At 45.2% G+C, this 19,841-nt stretch overlaps 1 protein-coding gene across 20 annotated transcripts in view; it reads right to left on the reverse strand.

Annotated features, from left to right (window-relative positions):
* LOC119396471 (plasma membrane calcium-transporting ATPase 2) overlaps positions 1-19,841 on the reverse strand; it is a 332,288-nt gene that overhangs the window by 39,496 nt on the left and 272,951 nt on the right. For all 20 annotated transcript variants that reach the window (XM_037663713.2, XM_037663712.2, XM_037663710.2 and 17 more), the window contains 9 exons: positions 13,800-14,044; positions 13,001-13,145; positions 12,109-12,234; positions 11,795-11,974; positions 11,018-11,212; positions 8,010-8,201; positions 6,903-7,116; positions 5,904-6,103; positions 2,863-3,153 (listed from right to left, as the gene is read on the reverse strand). In XM_037663713.2, coding sequence (XP_037519641.1) covers positions 2,863-3,153; positions 5,904-6,103; positions 6,903-7,116; positions 8,010-8,201; positions 11,018-11,212; positions 11,795-11,974; positions 12,109-12,234; positions 13,001-13,145; positions 13,800-14,044 — 1,788 coding nt within the window. The remainder of the gene's footprint in view (positions 1-2,862; positions 3,154-5,903; positions 6,104-6,902; positions 7,117-8,009; positions 8,202-11,017; positions 11,213-11,794; positions 11,975-12,108; positions 12,235-13,000; positions 13,146-13,799; positions 14,045-19,841) is intronic.

A 19,841-nucleotide genomic window follows, 5' to 3' on the forward strand; every position in this document is an offset into this window, starting at 1 on the left:
AAAAAGAGAAACCTAAAGCTGAGGCAAGTCATCAACAGAGCACCTCTTTCCTACAAATGAATGCTGAACCCCTTAACCGTTTTGGTATATCGAGAATATTTGTCCCCAAGCTGATTATTTTTTTAAAATTTAATACTTAATATTTTTCATTTCAAAGATGAAGTTTTTGATGTTGAAGAAAATTAAGGCACATATTAACTCATTATCACAACGAAGTTTATTTACTGTTGCTCATGGGAAAAGGCCAACTACCTGCTGGTAATCAACAGGAAAAAACACAAGAGGAGCACTGTTTGAAAATTTTCATTATTCTGACAATTTCATTGATTTTGACAATGACAGAAAGCTTTTCCTCAACGACAGACCAAACAACACACGTTCACCTCCACTGGATGCCTTTTTCAACACACAAGTACCCCCCCCCCCCCAAATTGAAACTCCAGTTGGAAGCAAAAAATTAGCAGGTCAGTGCTGCCATCTGCAAAGTGACGCAAGGACTAGCCCCCCTCGTTCAAAGCATTCATGGGGGGAGGTATCTCAAAAGGATGAGCTACACTCCTCCGAAATAGCTTGGGGACACATCAGCAAGGATGAGCTATGCTTGTGCAAAACGGTTAAGGGGTTAAAATATATCTGTTCAATTGTATGTGCCAGCTAAAGGTCAGCTTAAAGAATTTATTCTGATGCTTTGAAATAAGCACGGACAACAAGAAACTGCAGAAAACTGCAGATCTACTTAGGCATCAGCCAGCAGTAATGCTCTCTGGCACACTAAGCTGGCAGATCATACGTGTGATACGAAATTTAGAAAGTTAAAAGCAAAATACCAATAGGCTTTCTCTTACAAAAGCTTGCAATAAGCGCTACGTCCACAAATGCATGCTAAATAAGTGTCATTATTCCTACTCAACTTAGATAACATCAGACTGTGTGAATTCAAATCCTGTCAAAGCAAGCTCTACGTTCAATAAGCGTGAAAACACTACAACTCGGCTACTACGGTAGCCAATTTTGCAACGCCTCAGAAATATTTCATTCTGAATGCTCGTAATAAGATATAAACTGTGTTATAAATGCAGAATCTGACAACAGATCTACATTAAACAGTTATTCCAGCTTTTCACTAAACTCTGCTCATAGACAGACAGCTAAGCTCATAAAAACTAGTAAAGGCTACAGCTATCAACTAAAACCTCTATAACTACCAATTCTGGGTGACAATCAGGGAAGATGAAGACTCTGCACAGGCTTGCATTATTAATAGGCCATTATTTCATTCAAAGATGACCTTCAATGAAAAAATAGGGCACATAAAGCTGCTATATTAGTTATAAAGCTTCTGTTCTTGTCTAACGCAACAACAGGGACAAATTACAGGCAAAGTGTTGTCAAGTGTCACACTACCTTTCCTAACGAGTGACAGCAGAGAGCATCAAATTTTTAATGATTACTAGCTGCATGATTCAGCAAGCTCAATTATTTAAACAGCAATACAATAAAACTGACTCAAGGTTGCTGGTGAAGAAAGGTGTGCTATGTAACCACATACACACTCGAACAGCCACCACCAAGACATTACATCTCCTAGCACTGTTTTCTAACGTGTAATTATACTATATATTCTTTATTGTGTGTGTTCGATGGGCACAACTACAGACAAAGGGGATATGAATTCATGATTTACTCCAAACGATTCAATTTTTTTCAAAGCTACAATACACATGCCCCAGGATTAACCTGACCCAACGAACTGCCAAAGACCAACCTGTGAAAGGTCATTGTCGAGAAATGACATTTCGGGAAGTCCTAACACGCGTCGTGCAATAACATTTGCAACTAGCTAACAAGAGACTTAACCGAATTACTTTTGCAAGCCTGCTTGCTTTATGCCATCATATATCATGTTGCATACACGGACCTAACTTTGCAGCCTGTACAGAGTCTTGGCAATGCCCACAGTGACCCCAGTTTAAATCCCATAGAGAAGACAGAGAGAGAATAAAGAAAGGCAAAAGGTAGAAGAGCTGAGAGAAGACAAAGAGAGAGAGAGATAACTACGCAAACAACTCAAAATCTGCTGTAAGGCAGGGATGGCAGGACACCAAAGAAGGATGCATATCGTTGATTTCAACAGAGGCAGCGATATCGTTACATGGAAATACTATAGCATTAACCATAGCATGTCTTATAGCCAGTTACCATGGTAGTTATCCGTTCGGCACACCACATAGCCTGCATAACTTCAACTCTGCTTACTGGTTTCAACTAGGACACAACCCACTTGATTTCAATCCCAAATTCATGCTTCCAACATTGGAACTTACTACTTCCGTCCCATGGCCTGTTGCCGCAGTCTGAGCTTCAAGTTTTCTTATATAGTCTCCATACATTGGACCTAAACGCTAGTTGTGACGGAATACAGTGATCATATCCCTTTTTCTAATTTTTAAGGGGATCTCAAAGAGAGGGAGGAATGATAGGGAAGTTGTCCAGGCAAGCATCTGATTCACCAACCTAGACAGTGGAAAGAGGAAAGGGAATATCAATGCGTAGCTGTTCGTGATTTGGGTAGTGTCAAGTGCAGTCAGCCCCGTTCATTGCTTTCCCTTAGTGTTCACTGAGTCACCATAGCCAAGCTTGGCAGCTGCAGCTCAGTGCTACATAACGCACAACCCTTGCACAGTAATGCATCCTTCTTTTGTGTTTTTCTTTGCCAACGGGTCCAGGTAGAGGATAAAAAGGGAAGGGAGGGAGCAAAGGAGCATGGGACTGTCTGGCCTGCACAGTCATTGGGCCTGGGAGGCCACGCTCATCTTTACAGGGTGGGGTCGATAGGGAGAAGGACCGGTCGGCAGCGCTTACCTGTGTCTGCAGCCTGGTGAGTCCCCGTATCCAGAGGATCTGTCCCGTGCGCTTGACGTCCTGTGAGAGGGAGCCAGAGCTGCCGTCCTCGACGAGCGAGGCCGTGGCGTGCAGCTCTTCTGGCGCGCCGGATCCCCAGGTGAAGGTCTTGGGGATGCGCTTGGTCGGCACGGTGGTCACAAGCTGGCCCCACACCAGTGTGCCACAACCAAAGAACACACACCACAGCCACTGGTCCAGGGACAGGGCCTTCGTTTGGAAAAACACGCTACCGTACTGCACTATTATCACCTGTACACGAGGAACCGGCCAGCAGCACGACAGCAACAGTACCCCGGTGCGGTGGTGTCAGGAACATAGGCGGGAGAGAGAGAGAATAGAGATATTAGATGCTCATAGGGTAGTGGACAGCCATATGAAGAGTAAGACATTTGAGGATGTATAATGAGAACTTCACTGACAGCAACTATACTCCATACAAGAATCGATGGACCCATACCAAATTACAGCAGACTCTCAGTAAACAGGAATCTCTTAAACGGAATCGCTGCTTAAATGGAACATCTGCCTCTAACATGATCCATTTCATACATGAATACTGCCCCCTGTTCATTTTACAAAACAAGGCAGGTTCCGTTTAACAAGAGTCTACTGTGTGTATACTAGTTTTTATGCTGTTCTCTAGGACTGCAGAACAAAAATACAACCTCCATCACTAACGGAATTCAGCTACTCTGCCGCAACCATGACAAAAGTTTCAATGTCCCCACTTGTCAAGGCCTACACTTCCCTGAGAAACTCAACCACCTTAAAGGGGTCATGAACCACTTTTCCAAGTAATGATCTAATGACCTTAGTATCAGAGTTTACTGCCTCCCGAATCGATTGCCGCAAAAATTTCTCGAATCCGTCAAGAATCAGCGGAGTTACGGGGGTTTGGCGCACGCTCCCAGCGCTTTCTCTCTTTTCTCGTGCCGACGAGCACAGTCGAAGCTAGACAGGGAGGGATGACACGGGGGAAAGAAGTTACGTCAGTGCGCGTCATGAAACGCAATCGCTCTCCCGCTGTGATTCGCTTGCGCGAGTGCGGCTACCGTGTACTGAGGAGTGCGGCGCCGGCAAGTGGCGGCACCCCGCGGCAAGAAGCGCATCTGATCCGAACGCCGCTCTCGATTTACGTCGGCTATCGGCCAATAAGCATGCTATGTCTCTTGCGACGTAAACTGCCAGACGCCCCGCCCACCGACGAGAGTGAGAACCGGCCTCTGTTTGAAAAGAGGGCGCCTGGGGAAACGGCAACTTCGCGCTCCGCTTGTGGCCTTTACGCGGCGCGCACGACTGTAGTATTTGGCAGAGCAGTTCATAGCCGTGTCAGCTTTCCACAGGATGTGTTTTTTCAACAAGCCCAAGGGGTGCTTCATGACCCCTTTAAGGCGGCTGGCCATTTGACAGCACTTGCACTACTATAAAACAGATCCTCAATCATGAAAGAAAGGATTTGGCAAGATTTGAGAAGGTGGCAATCCCAAAGTCTCTGCGGTGAAAGCGTAGGACTAGAAAATAAAAAGGTGACAAAAGGGTCAGTAAAAGCGAGTTCAAGCTCCTAGACAGACACAATGAGAATGCTAACATCCATGACGATTTAAAGCCCTGTCCTCAAATACCTCACGCACTTGGAGGACTGCCCGCTTTGCATAGCATTTTGTCAGGAAAACATGTAATATAGTACATGCATTAAATTCAAAAGGTAACAAAGTGAAAGGCAGCTTCTCAGGATATACACCAGCATGCTACGCTGTGCAAACTACAGTATAGTATCGTTAAACAGAACCTGAAGGGACCAGGCAAATATGTTCAATCTAACAGGCGTTCCATTTACTGAAAGATAAGAGAACGGCGCATAATTCAAGTACAAAACCAATCACATCAGATGCAGTGATTCCATTTAGGCAGCAATTCCATTTAAGAGATTTCCATTTATCAAGCCTACTGCATATACTACAGCCGAACCTCAAATTTGTCGAGTACAAGATGTGTTCAAAAAGAAGCAAGCTGTTTTAGAAAATTATAGTATATCAAACATCATTCATGTCAATTGTAATATGTTGGCTCGTACATATTACTAATTTATTGGGGGATATTATAATTTTCGTGTCGTTTTATGTAGATGTGCCTCTCGACTGTTTACAGCATCAACAAGCACCCTCCACCTGTATCAAACTTTCTCAACACAGTGAGGCAGGTGTAGGCTCAACAGATTAGAAAATTATTCCGTAATGAGTTGATACTGCAGGCACACCATTTTTTTATATTAAAACAGAACCAGCCAATGCATTAGAAACACCCTGTCATACAATAAAATGACACAAAGTGTTCTACACGCTTGTTCATTGTAACAGCTTGGCTTTCTGCCTCAGATGAGCGAGTTGACTGAAGAAGGAAAGAAAACTAGATTGATGCTACTATTCTGTATTTTCATACTCAAATGAACATTATGCTATTCAATAAACACTTTTACTGTCCAGGACCTTTGAAGCACTATTACAATTGTAACAATATATTAAAACGTGTACAATTGACAGCTCCAGTTTCGGTGAGCAAGCTACACTGCCTATGGCTAAAGCCCAAACAATATAAACATTTGGTATTTAGTTTTTCTGACCAGGTAATTCGAGCATCCCTGTGTCAACATTAACTTCTTTAGTGAATTAGTGTGCAGCAGAATCAAATTTGTGGAACCTACTTCATGTGTACCCTGAAAAATGGAAGAAAAAGAAGTCTGCTTATAAAGCACTATCAAGTAACTTTGGTCCAGCTGGTGAAGTGTTTTGCACCATCTTCCTACGTATTAGTGCAAGTAGTGCAAGAGAGTCTGCTTACGATATGCTATCTTGTAGAAGTCCAGAATTAGCTTATTTGCTCTTTTATAAAACAGGAATGCAGAGATCTCAGAAGTTAAGACAGCTACTTGCCCCTGGTGACATCCCGCTCGCACACACACAGATTGGGGGTGCTAGGCAACAATACACAAGCCCACTGACCTGAGCAACTGCAGTGATGATCAGAATGCTATAGAAAATGGGGTTGGTTAGGAGGCCCTCGAAAATATTGCGTTCCCCGTGAATCTTGCGGGCGTTAACCTCGTTGAACAGGGTCATCATGACAAACGTGTTGAAGATCATGGTGAAGTGCTCCGAGAGACGCACCCCCATGCCGGGGTCGATGTCGAAAATCTCTGGGCCTGCACAGACAAGCCGAGCATAGACTATCTTCATTACGTCCCACAGGCACAGCAATACCAAGACTGCTGCGTTATGTATGTTTAGGGGAACAAACACATGTTACAGATACCGTGGAGCTTCGAAAAGTGGCTGCCTAAGTGTTCAGGATATATCAACTTGTATCGTGAGCACCCGATAATGCAGTACATTTCTTGCATTACAGCAACCACAAGTTTGGAGTATCAAAAGAAGCATAAGTGGCAAGGACGACACAGCACCTGCTCCATCTCGGCACACGCTTGCGAGCTGTCTCCTGTCAGGCACTGCTGTTTATGGCGTTGTTGCTCACCAGGTACTACAAAGCTCATGGCCACATATAAACCTACCATAAGGGATGCAACCAATATTTACAGGAACGGTACTCATAACATTCAACATGCAACGCTTTGAACACAGATTGGCATTATGAAAAATATGGAGGTCTGGCAGTTGAGATAATTGAAACAGCGTCAATTATGTTGACTATTGAAAGCAAGCTTCATAAAATTAGAAGACGCAAACAACAAAGAAAAGACAGGCGAAAGGAAATTCGCCTTTTGCAAGACTGCCGGTGTGCGAAGTGCTTTAGCCTTGACATAGGGCGGCTAGCTCGTCGGAAACTGAAGTACTTTCTGACAGCTGCGGAACTGACGCTCTTCCCTTTTGCCCGTCTTTTCTTGGTGGTTTGTGTCTTGTAATTTTATGAAGTACGCACCAACTAGCCCAAGAATTAGTTTTACTGAAATCAAGAAAGGAAGAATGGGGCGGGGATGTGCTTACCAAGGAAGAGCAGCAGGAATATGACGGTGAGCTGGTAGATGGCATGCCCCAGGATGTTCTTCATCATGGTGCGCGAGATGAGCGGCTTTGTGCGGCCGTAGGGCTTGCGCAGCAACAGACTGGATGTGGGTAGCTCTGTGGCCAGTGCCAGGGACGCCAGGGTGTCCATTATAAGGTTCACCCACAGCATCTGCACCGCCTTCAGGGGGCTGTCCTATATGCAGAAAAGTCATGCACAAAATCGTCAGAACGAACAGCGAGTACTTGCACTACGTGCAGCTCGAGTAACAAAAACATGTCTTCATACACTGCGCGGTACGTGTACAACATTTCAACCTTGAACAATTGGTTTGTCAGTCTGCCTGTTTAAACTCCATAACCTATGGGTACATGCAATGTTTGATTCGTTAGTACAGTGAGACATCATTAATACAAATTTCAGGCAATCAAGAAATTATTCAAGTTATAACAAAAGTTCAAACAAAAAAAAAGATCCTTTAAATATCATGCTTGATGACCTGGAAGGCACTGCACACAATACGTTCACCGACAAATAATACAGAATTGGCAGGGACCACCCAAAAGTCTATAATTTTAGGGGTTTAACGTCCCAAAACCACAATTTGATTATGAGAGACGCCGTAGTGGAGGGCTCCGAAAACTTTGACCATCTGGTGTTCTTCAATGTGCACCTAAATCTAAGTACACGGACCTCAAGCATTTTTGTCTCCATTGAAGATGCGGTTGCCGCGGCCGGGATTCGATCTTGCGACCTGCGGGTCAGCAGTCAAGCACCGTAACCACTAGACCACCATGGTGGGTCACCCAATAGTCTGAATAAACAGTCTGAAGCATTGAATACATTACGAGTTTGTTTTACAGGAAGGCAGGAAAGCCGAGTCTTATTTGATTACGTGTGTGCAGTTTGTCATAAAAGCGCAAAGACCGCCGGCCTCACGACAGAGATGCTTTACAAATTGTACACTATTCGCAAACACCGACGTCGCTCCTGTCACTCAAGTGAGGCATTACACTTGACATTAGTTCAGCGAAATTTTCTGCACAGAAAGTCGTCAGTGGAGAACAAGGCTTCCCCAGCTCACTTACCCTAATGGCGCAGGCACCCGTAAAGGCAACAATGACAGCCACTGTGTTCACAGTGAGCTGGAACTGAAGGAACTTGGCAATGCTGTCGTAGACATTCCGCCCCCACATCACAGCCTTCACAATGCTGGTGAAGTTGTCATCGGTCAGGATGATGTCGGAGGCCTCTTTCGCCACATCTGTGCCGGCAATGCCCTGGTGGAAGAAATCACAAGGTAGTCGTTACCTCTTGTAATACCATAATTGGTGACAATGTAAGAATTAAATACAAACTCCACCCACAAAACTGTGGTGCGCTTTGCTTGTCAATCACCTAGGTAAGGGAGTCGTGCAAGCTGGTCTCCTTTCGAACTGTAAGTACTTTTTCTGTGCTAATATCAATACCACGCTTGTCAAAAACTAAAGGTTTGTCGTTCCTACGTAAAACATAATATTTGGCTAAGTAGTGATGCAAGAAAATCTGGTGAAATTTGCCAGATTTCTATTTAAAACCAGCGACATGAACCTGTGTCTGTATGAGAAACCAACTATTTGAAACGCTTGAAATGTGCATGACGTCACTCACGGAAATGAGGAAATGTGAATGGGTGGAAGGTCTATGCAAATTCTCTCTGGGTCGAACAGTGACGACAGTGGGTGGAGCTTATATTTATTCTTAGCATGGATTTAGAACGGCGTAACAAGGCAGATGAAAAGACGAATGATCACACGAACATAAGTGCCGACTCCCAACTAAAGTTCATTCAATAGCATAGAGCAGATATATACACACATGTGGCTACACACAACGCAAAAAGAACAAACAAAAGCCAAAGCAAGTTATCCATTCAGGTACAAGATTTCTTTATCCTGTAGCGCAATTGAGGGACAGCTAATACAAGACTGTTTTTTAATTTGAGTGTTCCATGCTGCGATTATTTCCCGAGTCGTCTTATAATGATGCCTTGAAATAATCCTTGTGAGGTTAAACTGAGGCACGCAGCCGCACTTCTCACAGTGCTGAGAAATGTGTGATAAACTATCACAACGTAGGTTGGCCTCATGTTCCCTTAATCGCACGTTTACACATCTGCCCGTCTGGTCGGTACTTCGTTAATTCGACTCTCGTTAATTCGGAAAATTGGTTAATTCGGACACGTCATCTGGTCCCTGTAAATATACGCATCACTCTACGAGACTGGGCGCTCGTTATTTCGGACAGATTTGACCGCAAATCGGATAATTCGGCGACTTTCGGGCCGCTGGCGAGGCTCGAAAACGAAAAAAGAACAATTCGGAACAAAAGTGAAGCTCAAACGCAGCATCGCCATGGACATCAATTATCGACTTGGCTTGGATTGAGACTGGTTGAACGCCTTTTTTTCGCGTGTGGGTTTTGTTGCTTTGTTCCCGTTGGTGTGCTGCATCGTTGATCGCCGATTTATCGAGGAACGTTTCAGTACGGCTCCTTTAGCTTGATCGTTGCTGGTGCTTTTGTGCTGACTTCTCGTGCGACCGCACTCTCCGCCGATGGCAACGCCGGCGAAGCGGCCCAAGTACGAGGCCAAGGACTTCACCACCAAAGTAGAAATTTTGCGTGCTCTGAATAACGGGCTCTCCCGACAAGAAGTGATGAAGAGTGATGAAAGGGGATCCTTCAATCGGCGGCAAGAAGCAAGGAACGAGTAACCGTACTTTTAATCCCCCAACGTGACGTGAACAGAGCGCTTGCCGCTTCTCGTTATCGGAAAGGTTCAAAAGCCACGCTGCTTTAAGAACATCAACAATCTTCCCGTGGATTACCGTGCCAACCGAAAAACGTGGATGACGGGTGAAACTTTTGCGGTGCTGCAGACATCATGCGAGCTGCTGAGCACCTTGAAGGGCTCAGAAAAATTGTGTCCGCGCGAATTTCTGCTCGAAAACAGACAAGCATCCGCGATTACTTTGTTAAGTAAAGGTATGTTGAAAAAACTCGTGCATTTATTGTGTTTATTTCGACCATTCGATAATTCGGACATTCGGTTAATTCGGACATTTTTTCCGGTCCCTAGAAATCCGAATTAACGAGGTTTTACTGTATAAGTACAGTGTACATCCCTGCATTCGTACAAACTCGCCCAATTGCCAGTGCTACTCATATATTCTTAGGTAGCAACCAACTATAAATGTGCAGCAATGCCTTTACTTTCGCTCCATCTCAGTATGCCTCCTAAAGAGCTGTGATGAGCAAACACAACAAAAGCGCGTCCTGCCACTTCACACAAGTAAGGCCACGAAACTCTAAAGATCAGCCAACCTTGGGATTCCGTTTCCATTTATGTGCCAACGCAACGCATCACACTAAACTCACTTGTTGCCTTAAAGGACCACTGACAGACAAAGTCTTGTTTGTGACTGTCAGGCTTTAATGAATACATCTCTATCTCATGAAATTGGATCGTAAATGCCATACCGTAACAAATACACAAAGCCAGCACCACTGTATCCTTGATTCCTTTCATTATCTTGGGCAGTACATCGAGTCAATGCGTAACACAGTACATCCAATAGTAACTAGTATCATCGTAATTATACAGAGAGCCCGGGAACATTGAAATAAAGTACTATAGTGCACAAGCACATATTGCAAAGGCTCGTTCACACCTGCGATTTGTACCAGTCGCACGACCAAGTTAGCCGCAAACAGTTGCAAATGGCCGCTTTGGCCGCAAAGCGACTGCTTTGGCTCAGTTGCTCGCTGCTCAATTTTTCAGTGAGGTGACTCCAGTCACAAACCTCTGCACCAATCAGATGCACATGAACAGAATGTCAGCTTATTTTATGGGGCAATGGCAATGAGAGCACACGTGAATTCTGCATGGCGACGGGTATAGGTCGCACATCGGTCGCCTTGAGTCGCTTTTTGATTGCCAGTCGCAAATGGTCGCCTGACCATTGCTAGTCGCAGGTGCGATCGAGCCTTAAAAAGGCATCAAGTCTAATGTACGGCCTCTATTTACGACAGAAACTGTATCCGCGAATACACTCACCATGGCAAACCCCACATCTGCCTTCTTGAGGGCAGGCCCATCATTGGTGCCGTCACCTGTCACAGCGACGACCTCTCGGTTTTCGCGCACCTTGCTTTCTATAATGCCCTTGACCAGGTTGTACTTGTCCTGTGGGGACGATCGAGCCAGCACCCGCAAGCGGGGCCACACTTTGTCTAGCAGTGCTTGTTGAATCTGCAAAGGTCAAAGGTCACATCACTCCACTGCTCATCGCAGTACCAACATCCCCTAAACAACCGAAGTCTATTTTTTGTACTAATTAATAAATAAATGAATGCTAGCCATTTCATTTTTATGTGGAAGCTATTTGCCTGCCTGCAGTTCAATTTATTGCTTCAGATTACTGGATTGCTGCGTCACTGCGTTATACGAGCAGGTAAGTGCTCAATCCCGTCTAAGGTTGTTCAAAAGAATCTCTTTTCCGTACTTTCATGCCTTTCCAAAAAATAAAGAAACCTGAGCATGCAGAAAATCCTGCCGACTCCTTATCGCAAGCACAGTCTCTCAGAGCTAAAAAATGATGCAAAGCCGCTTGCATGACTAACTTGCATGTCATGGCACGCAGGAATTAGAACGTCCAAATAAAGTGCTGTCAAGATGAATGTGTTAAGATGAGCAAGAATTGCGTACCCTTCAACAATCATTTGGGGGCCTCGTAATCAAACTTTATTAACAAAAGTCGCGCAGCATTAGTTAACTCATATAGCACAGACACAGTCAAATAGATGAAACATTTTTTTTTACAAAACTACTAACCTCGCCGCTAGAATCTCGTATCCGCCGGTTGAGCTCCTTGCCCTCGAGAACAAGAAAGTCATCTCCCGGCTTGATGATGCCACATTTGAGCGCGATGGAACGCGCTGTGTTGACATTGTCCCCAGTGACCATGCGAACGGTGATGCCCGCTCGCTGGCACTTACGAATGGCCTCTGGTACCTGGAGCAAAGAAAAGTGCGACAAGGTCATGGATGTCACGGAAGTACACGAGAAAATGCCATTGGCAGCAATAGCAAGGACAGGAGCATAAGAATGCCATATTTGTTCACGTAGGTTTCTGTTGGCACACTCACCTCAGGGCGTACGGGGTCTTCAATGCCAACCACGCAGAGGCAAGTGAGGTCTTTGACAATGTTGTCTTCATCTTCCCAGTCGGGCTCTTGCGTGATCGCTACCTCGTTGGCCTTGGTGTTTGACCCCTGCATTAAACAGTGATGCGCTAGTTGAGCAATTAAAAGAAAAACGTCTAAGCCAATGAGCTACACCTGAAGCAACACCACAAGTCCTGCAATATCCCCTCGTCGCATTCACAGACAACTGCAGCCTCAAAAACGTTAAGCGTTGCCCTCTTTCTTCGAATTAATTGGTCTTGTCCTTTTAGCAATAGAATAGCCGGCGAAGCAGGAACATATTCAAGATATGGGAGGGGGGTGGGAGATGCTAGCTCGTATGGAAGAAGTGTAACACAAGTTTGTCAATATACCATAGAACAGGCACAAGGATTGCTCTTGCTACTACAATAGCTACATGAGAGTCTAGACAGATACAACATGCAAATATTGAATAGGCGAAAAGATCTGTAATTTTTCTGCAAGTGCATTCATGGTTACTTCAAATGTCCAAATCTGCCTTAATTTGTTTCAGGAGCTCAGATTTTGAATCAAATATGTATTTATAATGTTTATATAGATTGCAATGAGTGTACCATGCTTGATTGTTACACTTGTCATTGAGTGATAACGTCAGTATTAGAACTTTACACATCTGATACAATTTGTTATTAAAGCTAGTACTATATAATCACTCCTCTGAGTAATATGAATTTTGTTCTTTCTCTCTTTTCATGTATTCCATTTTTTATCCTTTCACACTAAATCAGAAACAAAGGTACTATTCCGCTGTTTTTTGGGCACAGTAGTGAACAATTCGATTAAATGATGATGACCCATGTTGAACACAGCTCACCGTCAGTATGTAGTCCTTATAGGCAATGCCTATGGTTCGCAGCCCATTGGACGCCATGGGCTCAATGACAGTCCTCACCAGGCGATCCTGGTCCTCTTGCTTGAAGTTCTCCAGTTGACCATTAGGTCCAAAAATGAAGCTGCACCTGAATGCACACAAGTCATGTGCCCTCAATGTAAGTTGCGTAAAATTAGAATTTGCAGGATCTGCAGTCATCTAACTAGAATCAACACATTTGGAAAACCAGATTTTCCCTTAGAGAAACATGTTAAGATAGACTAACAAGCTTATCCACTAAAAAATGCAAATGACAGTTCATTTGACAAATGTTTGTTGATATTTTAATTTCTTATATCTGTATCTCACGAAATTTTGTAATCGTACTAATTCTGCTGCTGTTTTTGTCAATGAAACATTTATGTTTATTATGCACAGGATGTCCCAATTCAGTTTATACTACGGACCTCCTTCTGTAAAACCTTGTTTTGTACAGTTCAGTGTGAAACAATTAAAAACTTGTTGAATGATTGAAAATATGTTTCTGGGAGTGCAAAAAAAAATACTTGGGCGAAAATATAAACAAAGAAAGGACACCGAATTTCAGGAAAATAAAAGCAGAAAAATTCTGCACCGTGTTCAGAACAATATCCAGAGGCGCAAGACACTGCTAGTAACTTGTCAGATACAGACAGACATGCTGACGGGCAACAATTATCAAATGGCAAATGCTAACTTTACATGTGCACGTTTGCACGCTGAATTTAGAGTGCTCAGAGTGCATCGTGGGGAGTAAACTCACTTCTTCATGACGATTTCCGACGCGCCTTTGGTGTAGACGCGATATCCTCGGCCACCGTCCAGAGGGATGACGGTGCTCATGGACTTTCGGACCGAGTTGAAGGTGTACACCTTGTGCAGCATCTCCTCGGGGATGTCGTCCCGCACGCTCTGGTAATCCTTGCCAAGGTCAAGCACAAAGCCCAACAGGGCACACTCCGTCTTGTTGCCCACCTGCTTCGGAAGTTCGCCCGGGTTCTCGGGAGGCTGCAAGAGTGCGGCAGTGGGACGTCACACCACAGGTCGATGATGTGCAGGATGATGCAAGGAAATATCTCGTGGACCTTGCCTAGTAAATATGGCGATCCAACACCAATTACAGCATCATTAGCGAGACCAAACATTCCAAACAAGGATATCGTGGGTGCTTCAAGATTCCAAAAGCTCAGCGTTTCTAGTGGCAACCATGAATAAGCATCTCCATTCATCAGCACACGTTCATGATCGAGTACAGTGCAAAACTTCTATAGGTTTAAAGAAACTTTAGGAATTAGAGAAACCTCTTGAAGCTAAAGTGTAGATTATATTAAGTAATGTTTAGAGATCAGCAGGTTTCTCGTGCAACAAGTCCTGCACCAGAACTGTAGCACAAGAGCCCCTTGTAACCCTCTCACAACACCTACACCACCCCTTCTCGTGTAATTCATGTTAACTATAAACTCATGTGTACTCTTGTAGTCCACAAAACTCGCAATCCACCCAGCATCATTTAGGGAAACAGTACGTGTTCAGTGATGTGACAGACTGAACACATTTCAGCGCAACTTCTGGAGCAGCTAAAGCCCCACATTGGAGCAGCATATCAGTCACTTGCAGCAGTTACCATTCCTACATTTTCTAACACAAATATTTAATCTCTAATCTCTAAGCTGGAGCGGTCGCCCCATGTTTAGCGAAATTGACATATGCATATATTCATGCACATTTATAGATAATGTTCTAAAATATAAAATTAAGTTATTGATCTTTGTTTTGCTGCAGACATCCCAAAGTTTTTTTATTGCCGACGACTTGATTGCCTTTAAAGGGAAACTGAAGCACTTTTAAAAAAAAATGACTTGGGAATGTGTAATCATAGTTTGATCCTTGCTGAATACGAAAACCAATGTAAGAGTTCACAGAAGTGAACGCAAAGGGCATTTCTTGGCAAAAAAACAGCGGCTGCAGCCGCAGGGCTTTTTGAACTGCTGAGCGAAGGCGGTGACGTCAACCTCGGTGTGCCGCGTCATCGGCGCCATCAGCTCTGTAAAAGCATGGCCTTCGCGATCGGTTCTACCAACGCGCGCAGCCAGAAGTAGTCACGGAGGCCACGGCTCCGCCAAAACCACGGTGGTAGAATAAATCAGTTGGCCCATCGAGCGTTGCGAGCGCGTCGCCGAACTGCTCGAGTTGCTCGCGGCCGCCGCTAGGTACACGACGAGTTTTGGGGCCGAAACACGCGCACCGCAAGCTCTCGCTGTGCTGTAACAACCGGTTTCTCCAGCTAATTTTCTGGCTTTAAACGGTTGTTTGTGCTTTTACTAGCTTGTACGTGGCTGTCTGCCAGCTTCGACCGCAAAAGTAAGAGCGCCAGGCTTTATGAAGCTTAAAATTTTTTAATCGACGCGGTTAGTCCCGATGTGACTGTCACAGGGTGCCGATTGCAAGAGACGTGCGCGTATTTTTTAGGGGCGTAGCTCCTCTTAGTCTAACCTTGTCACGTCTCCGTTGTCCGGCGTAAACGGATCTCCCGTATGGTGCATTAGATGGCGCTGTCTCAAAGAAGCACATACAAACTGCAGTTCAAGGACGATATTCTAGATGGCGCTGTACACAATCTGTGTCGTCATCACCATTTCTCGTCTCATTTCCTAGATGGCGTTGGTCCAATAGAATTGTGTGCAATATGGCGCTTGTGTGAATCGACACTAGATGGCGCTGGAAGTGCCGCTGCTCTCCGATTGGCTGCTGCGCGGGCTGCGCGGGGAGCGAGCGCCTCTCTCATTCTCCTGGATGTCGCCGTACGTGTCGGATCGTTGGCGGAGCATGGACAATGCGCAGCGGCGGGCGCTCGCTTGGCGGCAGCCAGGCGGATCCCGTGACGGTGCGCGCCAAGGACGCCGCTGCGAAACGGGCTCAACGAGAAGCGAATCCCGAGACCATGATTGCTTCAGGAGCTTCGCCCAAGCTCTTCATCATTCACCCGTGGATATGCTGTAATTTTTTTTCGAAAGCGTGAAAATTCCTACCGGCGAGTGTACAGAGTAAAAAAAAATTGGTTTTCACGTTATCGTATGTATGTCGGAGGACTGTAACTGGCGGTCTTTCCATGGAATTGCATTTCTCCACAACTGCAGTCGCTTTTCGTCTTTCGGCGCGGAGAAAAGACACGGCTTTTCTTTGCACGTTTTGTAGCCAGATTTGCAACTTGTAGCAAAGCATTTTCGTCCCATGGTGGCCGCCGCATAAGCGGCACAGATCGAGCTACCGTGGTTTCAGCCGTGGTTCCAGCTTACAAAGTGAGCGGAAACACCGATGCGGTCGCGCACGTTGGTTTGACAGAGCGCAACAAACGCGACGCATCAGAGCGGATCTCAAGCCGTGGGATCACCTAATCACGACCACAGTGATCTGGCCGTGATCATGACTCGAAGGCTGATTGCGACTTTGCGACGCTGGTTGCGTCACACAGGGACGCTCTTCGGACGCTTGCACCCACGGACGCCTCCGCATTTATCGAAGATGACCAAGCAGAAAGGGAGAGACGCGGCTGCAACGTTTTCATTAGTGGCGCTATGGTGGCGCGTCCGTTCTAAGCGACGGCAACTTTTCAGTGTTACTCTAGGCCTCTTTGGTGTAATAAATACACCGCGGATCTCTTTCTCAAAAATTAAAGATGTAAATTGCAGTTTAAATGCTCGCGACGCACACTGGCCACATGCTTTCAAATGCGCCGGAGCGGAGATATCGGCCCAGAGTATACCTGCTGCCACCTTGCGGAAAAACGGCGGCAATTCGAGCACCTCCGTGACACGCGCGGCGCATTGGCGGAGCGGCGCGTCGGGCCACCTGTTATTCTACCACCGTGGCCAAAACTACCGACGATGACGTAGTCCCGGTCACGCCCACACTTTCGGCGCGTTCGCCTGGGCGGGGCAAGACGAACTTTTCTTTCGCGTATTTTAAAGCTCCTGCTGCCACAACAGCGAAGAAAATTACGCCATCGTCGACAATAATGTTTGTCCTTGTTAACAACAAAGTTTTACCAAATTGTAAAACCACTTCAGCATCCCTTTAATCTTTCTTCCGATGTGTTAAGCTGCGTACTCGAGCGTATTTGCTATTGATGATCACGGTGATAGCGACCACAGTTTTCTGCGCAGCGGTTGTGGCAAACGGTAGTTCCGTTTTCAATCTGTGTGCGCTGGCCATGCGCGTGCCTTCAGAACTGTGTCGTTGCTATCTGTGATCGCGTCTATCGCGGTTTTGACCGCAGCATTGCTTTGAGTCAGTGCGCGTACGTTGGATGTGCGCATATTTTCGTGGTCGCCCATCATCGCGTCGACACGGCTGCATTTGTGTTCGCAGCGGTTGCGGCAGAATGTAGTTACGCTTGAACTAGGTGCGCGCTGGCTGCGTGTGTGCCTTCAAAATGCCGTGTATGTCATTCACGATAGCAGGGCTTGTGACAAGGAGCAGTAGTTTTGTTTTGAGTGCTACTTCAAAAACATGGCGGGAGTTCTTGAAGAACGATTCTTCTGCGGCCTGCACGCGCATCAAACCCGCCGGCAGCATCATGGCGGATGGACGATCTGTCGCCGAGCATTTCAATGTAGAAAAATTCATCCGGGTTGTGCGTGTGGTGGCAGGAAGCATGTCTCCGATGAAGACACGGGTCTTGCAATGCGGCCGCACGGCTCTGGCAACGAGAAATGGTCGAGTTTCTAGCGAAATTTCGCGGCAATCCTAGGCAAGCTCCTTTTCCTTATGGGGTGGTACTCGCGAAAACTTCGTTCAAGCGGAAATACCCAGAAAATGTATTCGTTGTGATGAGACATTTTTCGCATTGTTTTCTATGGGCGGCTGACGGGGAATCGAAAATTATTCGTTGTGGCGAAAATTTCGTTGTAGCTGCATTCGTTATAGCGGGATTCGACTGTATTAGCATCTGTCACAGAGCGTACAAGTAATGAAAGAAAGCATAATACGCTGGCTATCTTTTGCAAGTGATCTCTCTACACAATTTAGGATAAAAGACAGCAAAGCATACTGCAGGTATGTCAATTTTAGGAAGATTAGTCAAGGCTTTGTGTTGCCGTGTAGTGATCGTTCTTGGTTGGAGGAGCTACATGCAAACAATGCACAGTTCTTCAAGCTCACACCCACCCAGTTCCAGCCAATTTCGTGCAACTTATATCTGTTTACCTAAGTGAAGACAGGAGGCGATATTGTCAAGAATCGCTTGAAATTTTTTTAGATGTTCTAGATGTTCACTTCATGTTATATTCATGTTACAATCAAGCAGCTACAGCAATTAAGGAATCTGATATACCGTATTTACTCGAATCTAACGCGCACCTTTTTTCCGGTAGAACGAGTCCAAAAATTGCATGCGCGTTAGAATCGAGTATCGAAAAAAAAAAAACTCGATTATCATATTGCCATCGGCATTTCAAAATGGCTGCCTCCTACGTGCCTTGGCCATTTTTCGTGTGCTGAGGAGATAGTCATCCCGTTCTGCGTTCGCATCGACGGCATGGCAGTGCCGACTCCAAATACTCGACGAGTGCACCACGATGCCGCATTTAAAAGAATGGTTAATACTAGAGCTGTGCGAATAGCAAAATTTTGGGTGCGAAGCGAATTCGAATAATAAAGATTGAGTGCAAATCGAATCGAATAATTTCGAATAATTTTCGAATATTTCTCATTTTTCGAATAATTCGAAGTGAAATTACAGAAAAAGTTGCAGAGAATCCCTAAGTATGTTCTTGTGAAATAGCAACATGAAAGTGTTTCTTTTTGCTAGGTTGATGAAGCGCTGGTGGGGTCATATTTCATAGTTGTCTTTCTTATCAAGAATGAGGCAATGTAAAGGCCGAATTGTATTTATGTACATGATTTGGTGCAACCAAAGTGTTGCCGACAACACTTTACACGTGATAGGCAGAGATGCCATTTCCTCAGCCTCTCCTCTTTCAACTGCTGTGGAAGGCCAACTGATGTGGCAGACAAGGGTGTGCTCCCTTCAAGTCCGGAGTTCCAAATCTGCCTCGTAGACGTCGATATATAAGAACATCTGAAATTTTGGATGCTAAAAAGCTTCGGCGTCCGATTTTTCGGACTTCCTGCCCAAATTTCAGGTCCAAAACAGCATTAATTGAGCCCCCATCTCTGCCACATCTTTCATCTCCATATTGGAACCAGCGTTTTCTTGAGTTAATACATTTGCGACCGTAGTGGAGCTTGAAAGGCAGCTTTGCCGCAATACGGGGGTGTGATGAGGTGAAGCATATTGAAAATCTAGCGACCACTTCCAATCAGACGTTGACTGTCTCTTGCCTCAGTTCGACCGTAACGGAGCTTGAAAGGCAGCTTTGCCGCAATACGGGGGTGTGATGAGGTGAAGTATATTGAAAATCTAGGGACCACTTCCAACCGGACTTTGTCTCTTGACCAAGTTCGACCGTAACGGAGCTTGAAAGGCAGCTTTGCTGCAATACGAGAGTGTAATGAGGTGAAGCATATTGAAAATCTCAAGGGGTCACTTTCAATCGGACGTTGACTGCATTTGTCTTTGGGAAGTTCGAATAGTTCGAATAGTAAAATTTCAGTGCGAATCGAATCGAATAGCAAACACTATTCGAAAAATATTCGAAATTTCGAATATTCGCACACCCCTAGTTAATACATGTGCAGAGACGGACGGAAATCGGGCCGCATCGCGGTCGTTCGGAGTTCCCGAAACGTGCGTGCGAGACTGGCGCAAACAGACACGCAAACAGAAGCAGTAAATTTTTTACAG

The sequence above is a fragment of the Rhipicephalus sanguineus genome, chromosome 6, assembly GCF_013339695.2.
Source record: "Rhipicephalus sanguineus isolate Rsan-2018 chromosome 6, BIME_Rsan_1.4, whole genome shotgun sequence".
NCBI lineage: Eukaryota > Metazoa > Arthropoda > Arachnida > Ixodida > Ixodidae > Rhipicephalus > Rhipicephalus sanguineus.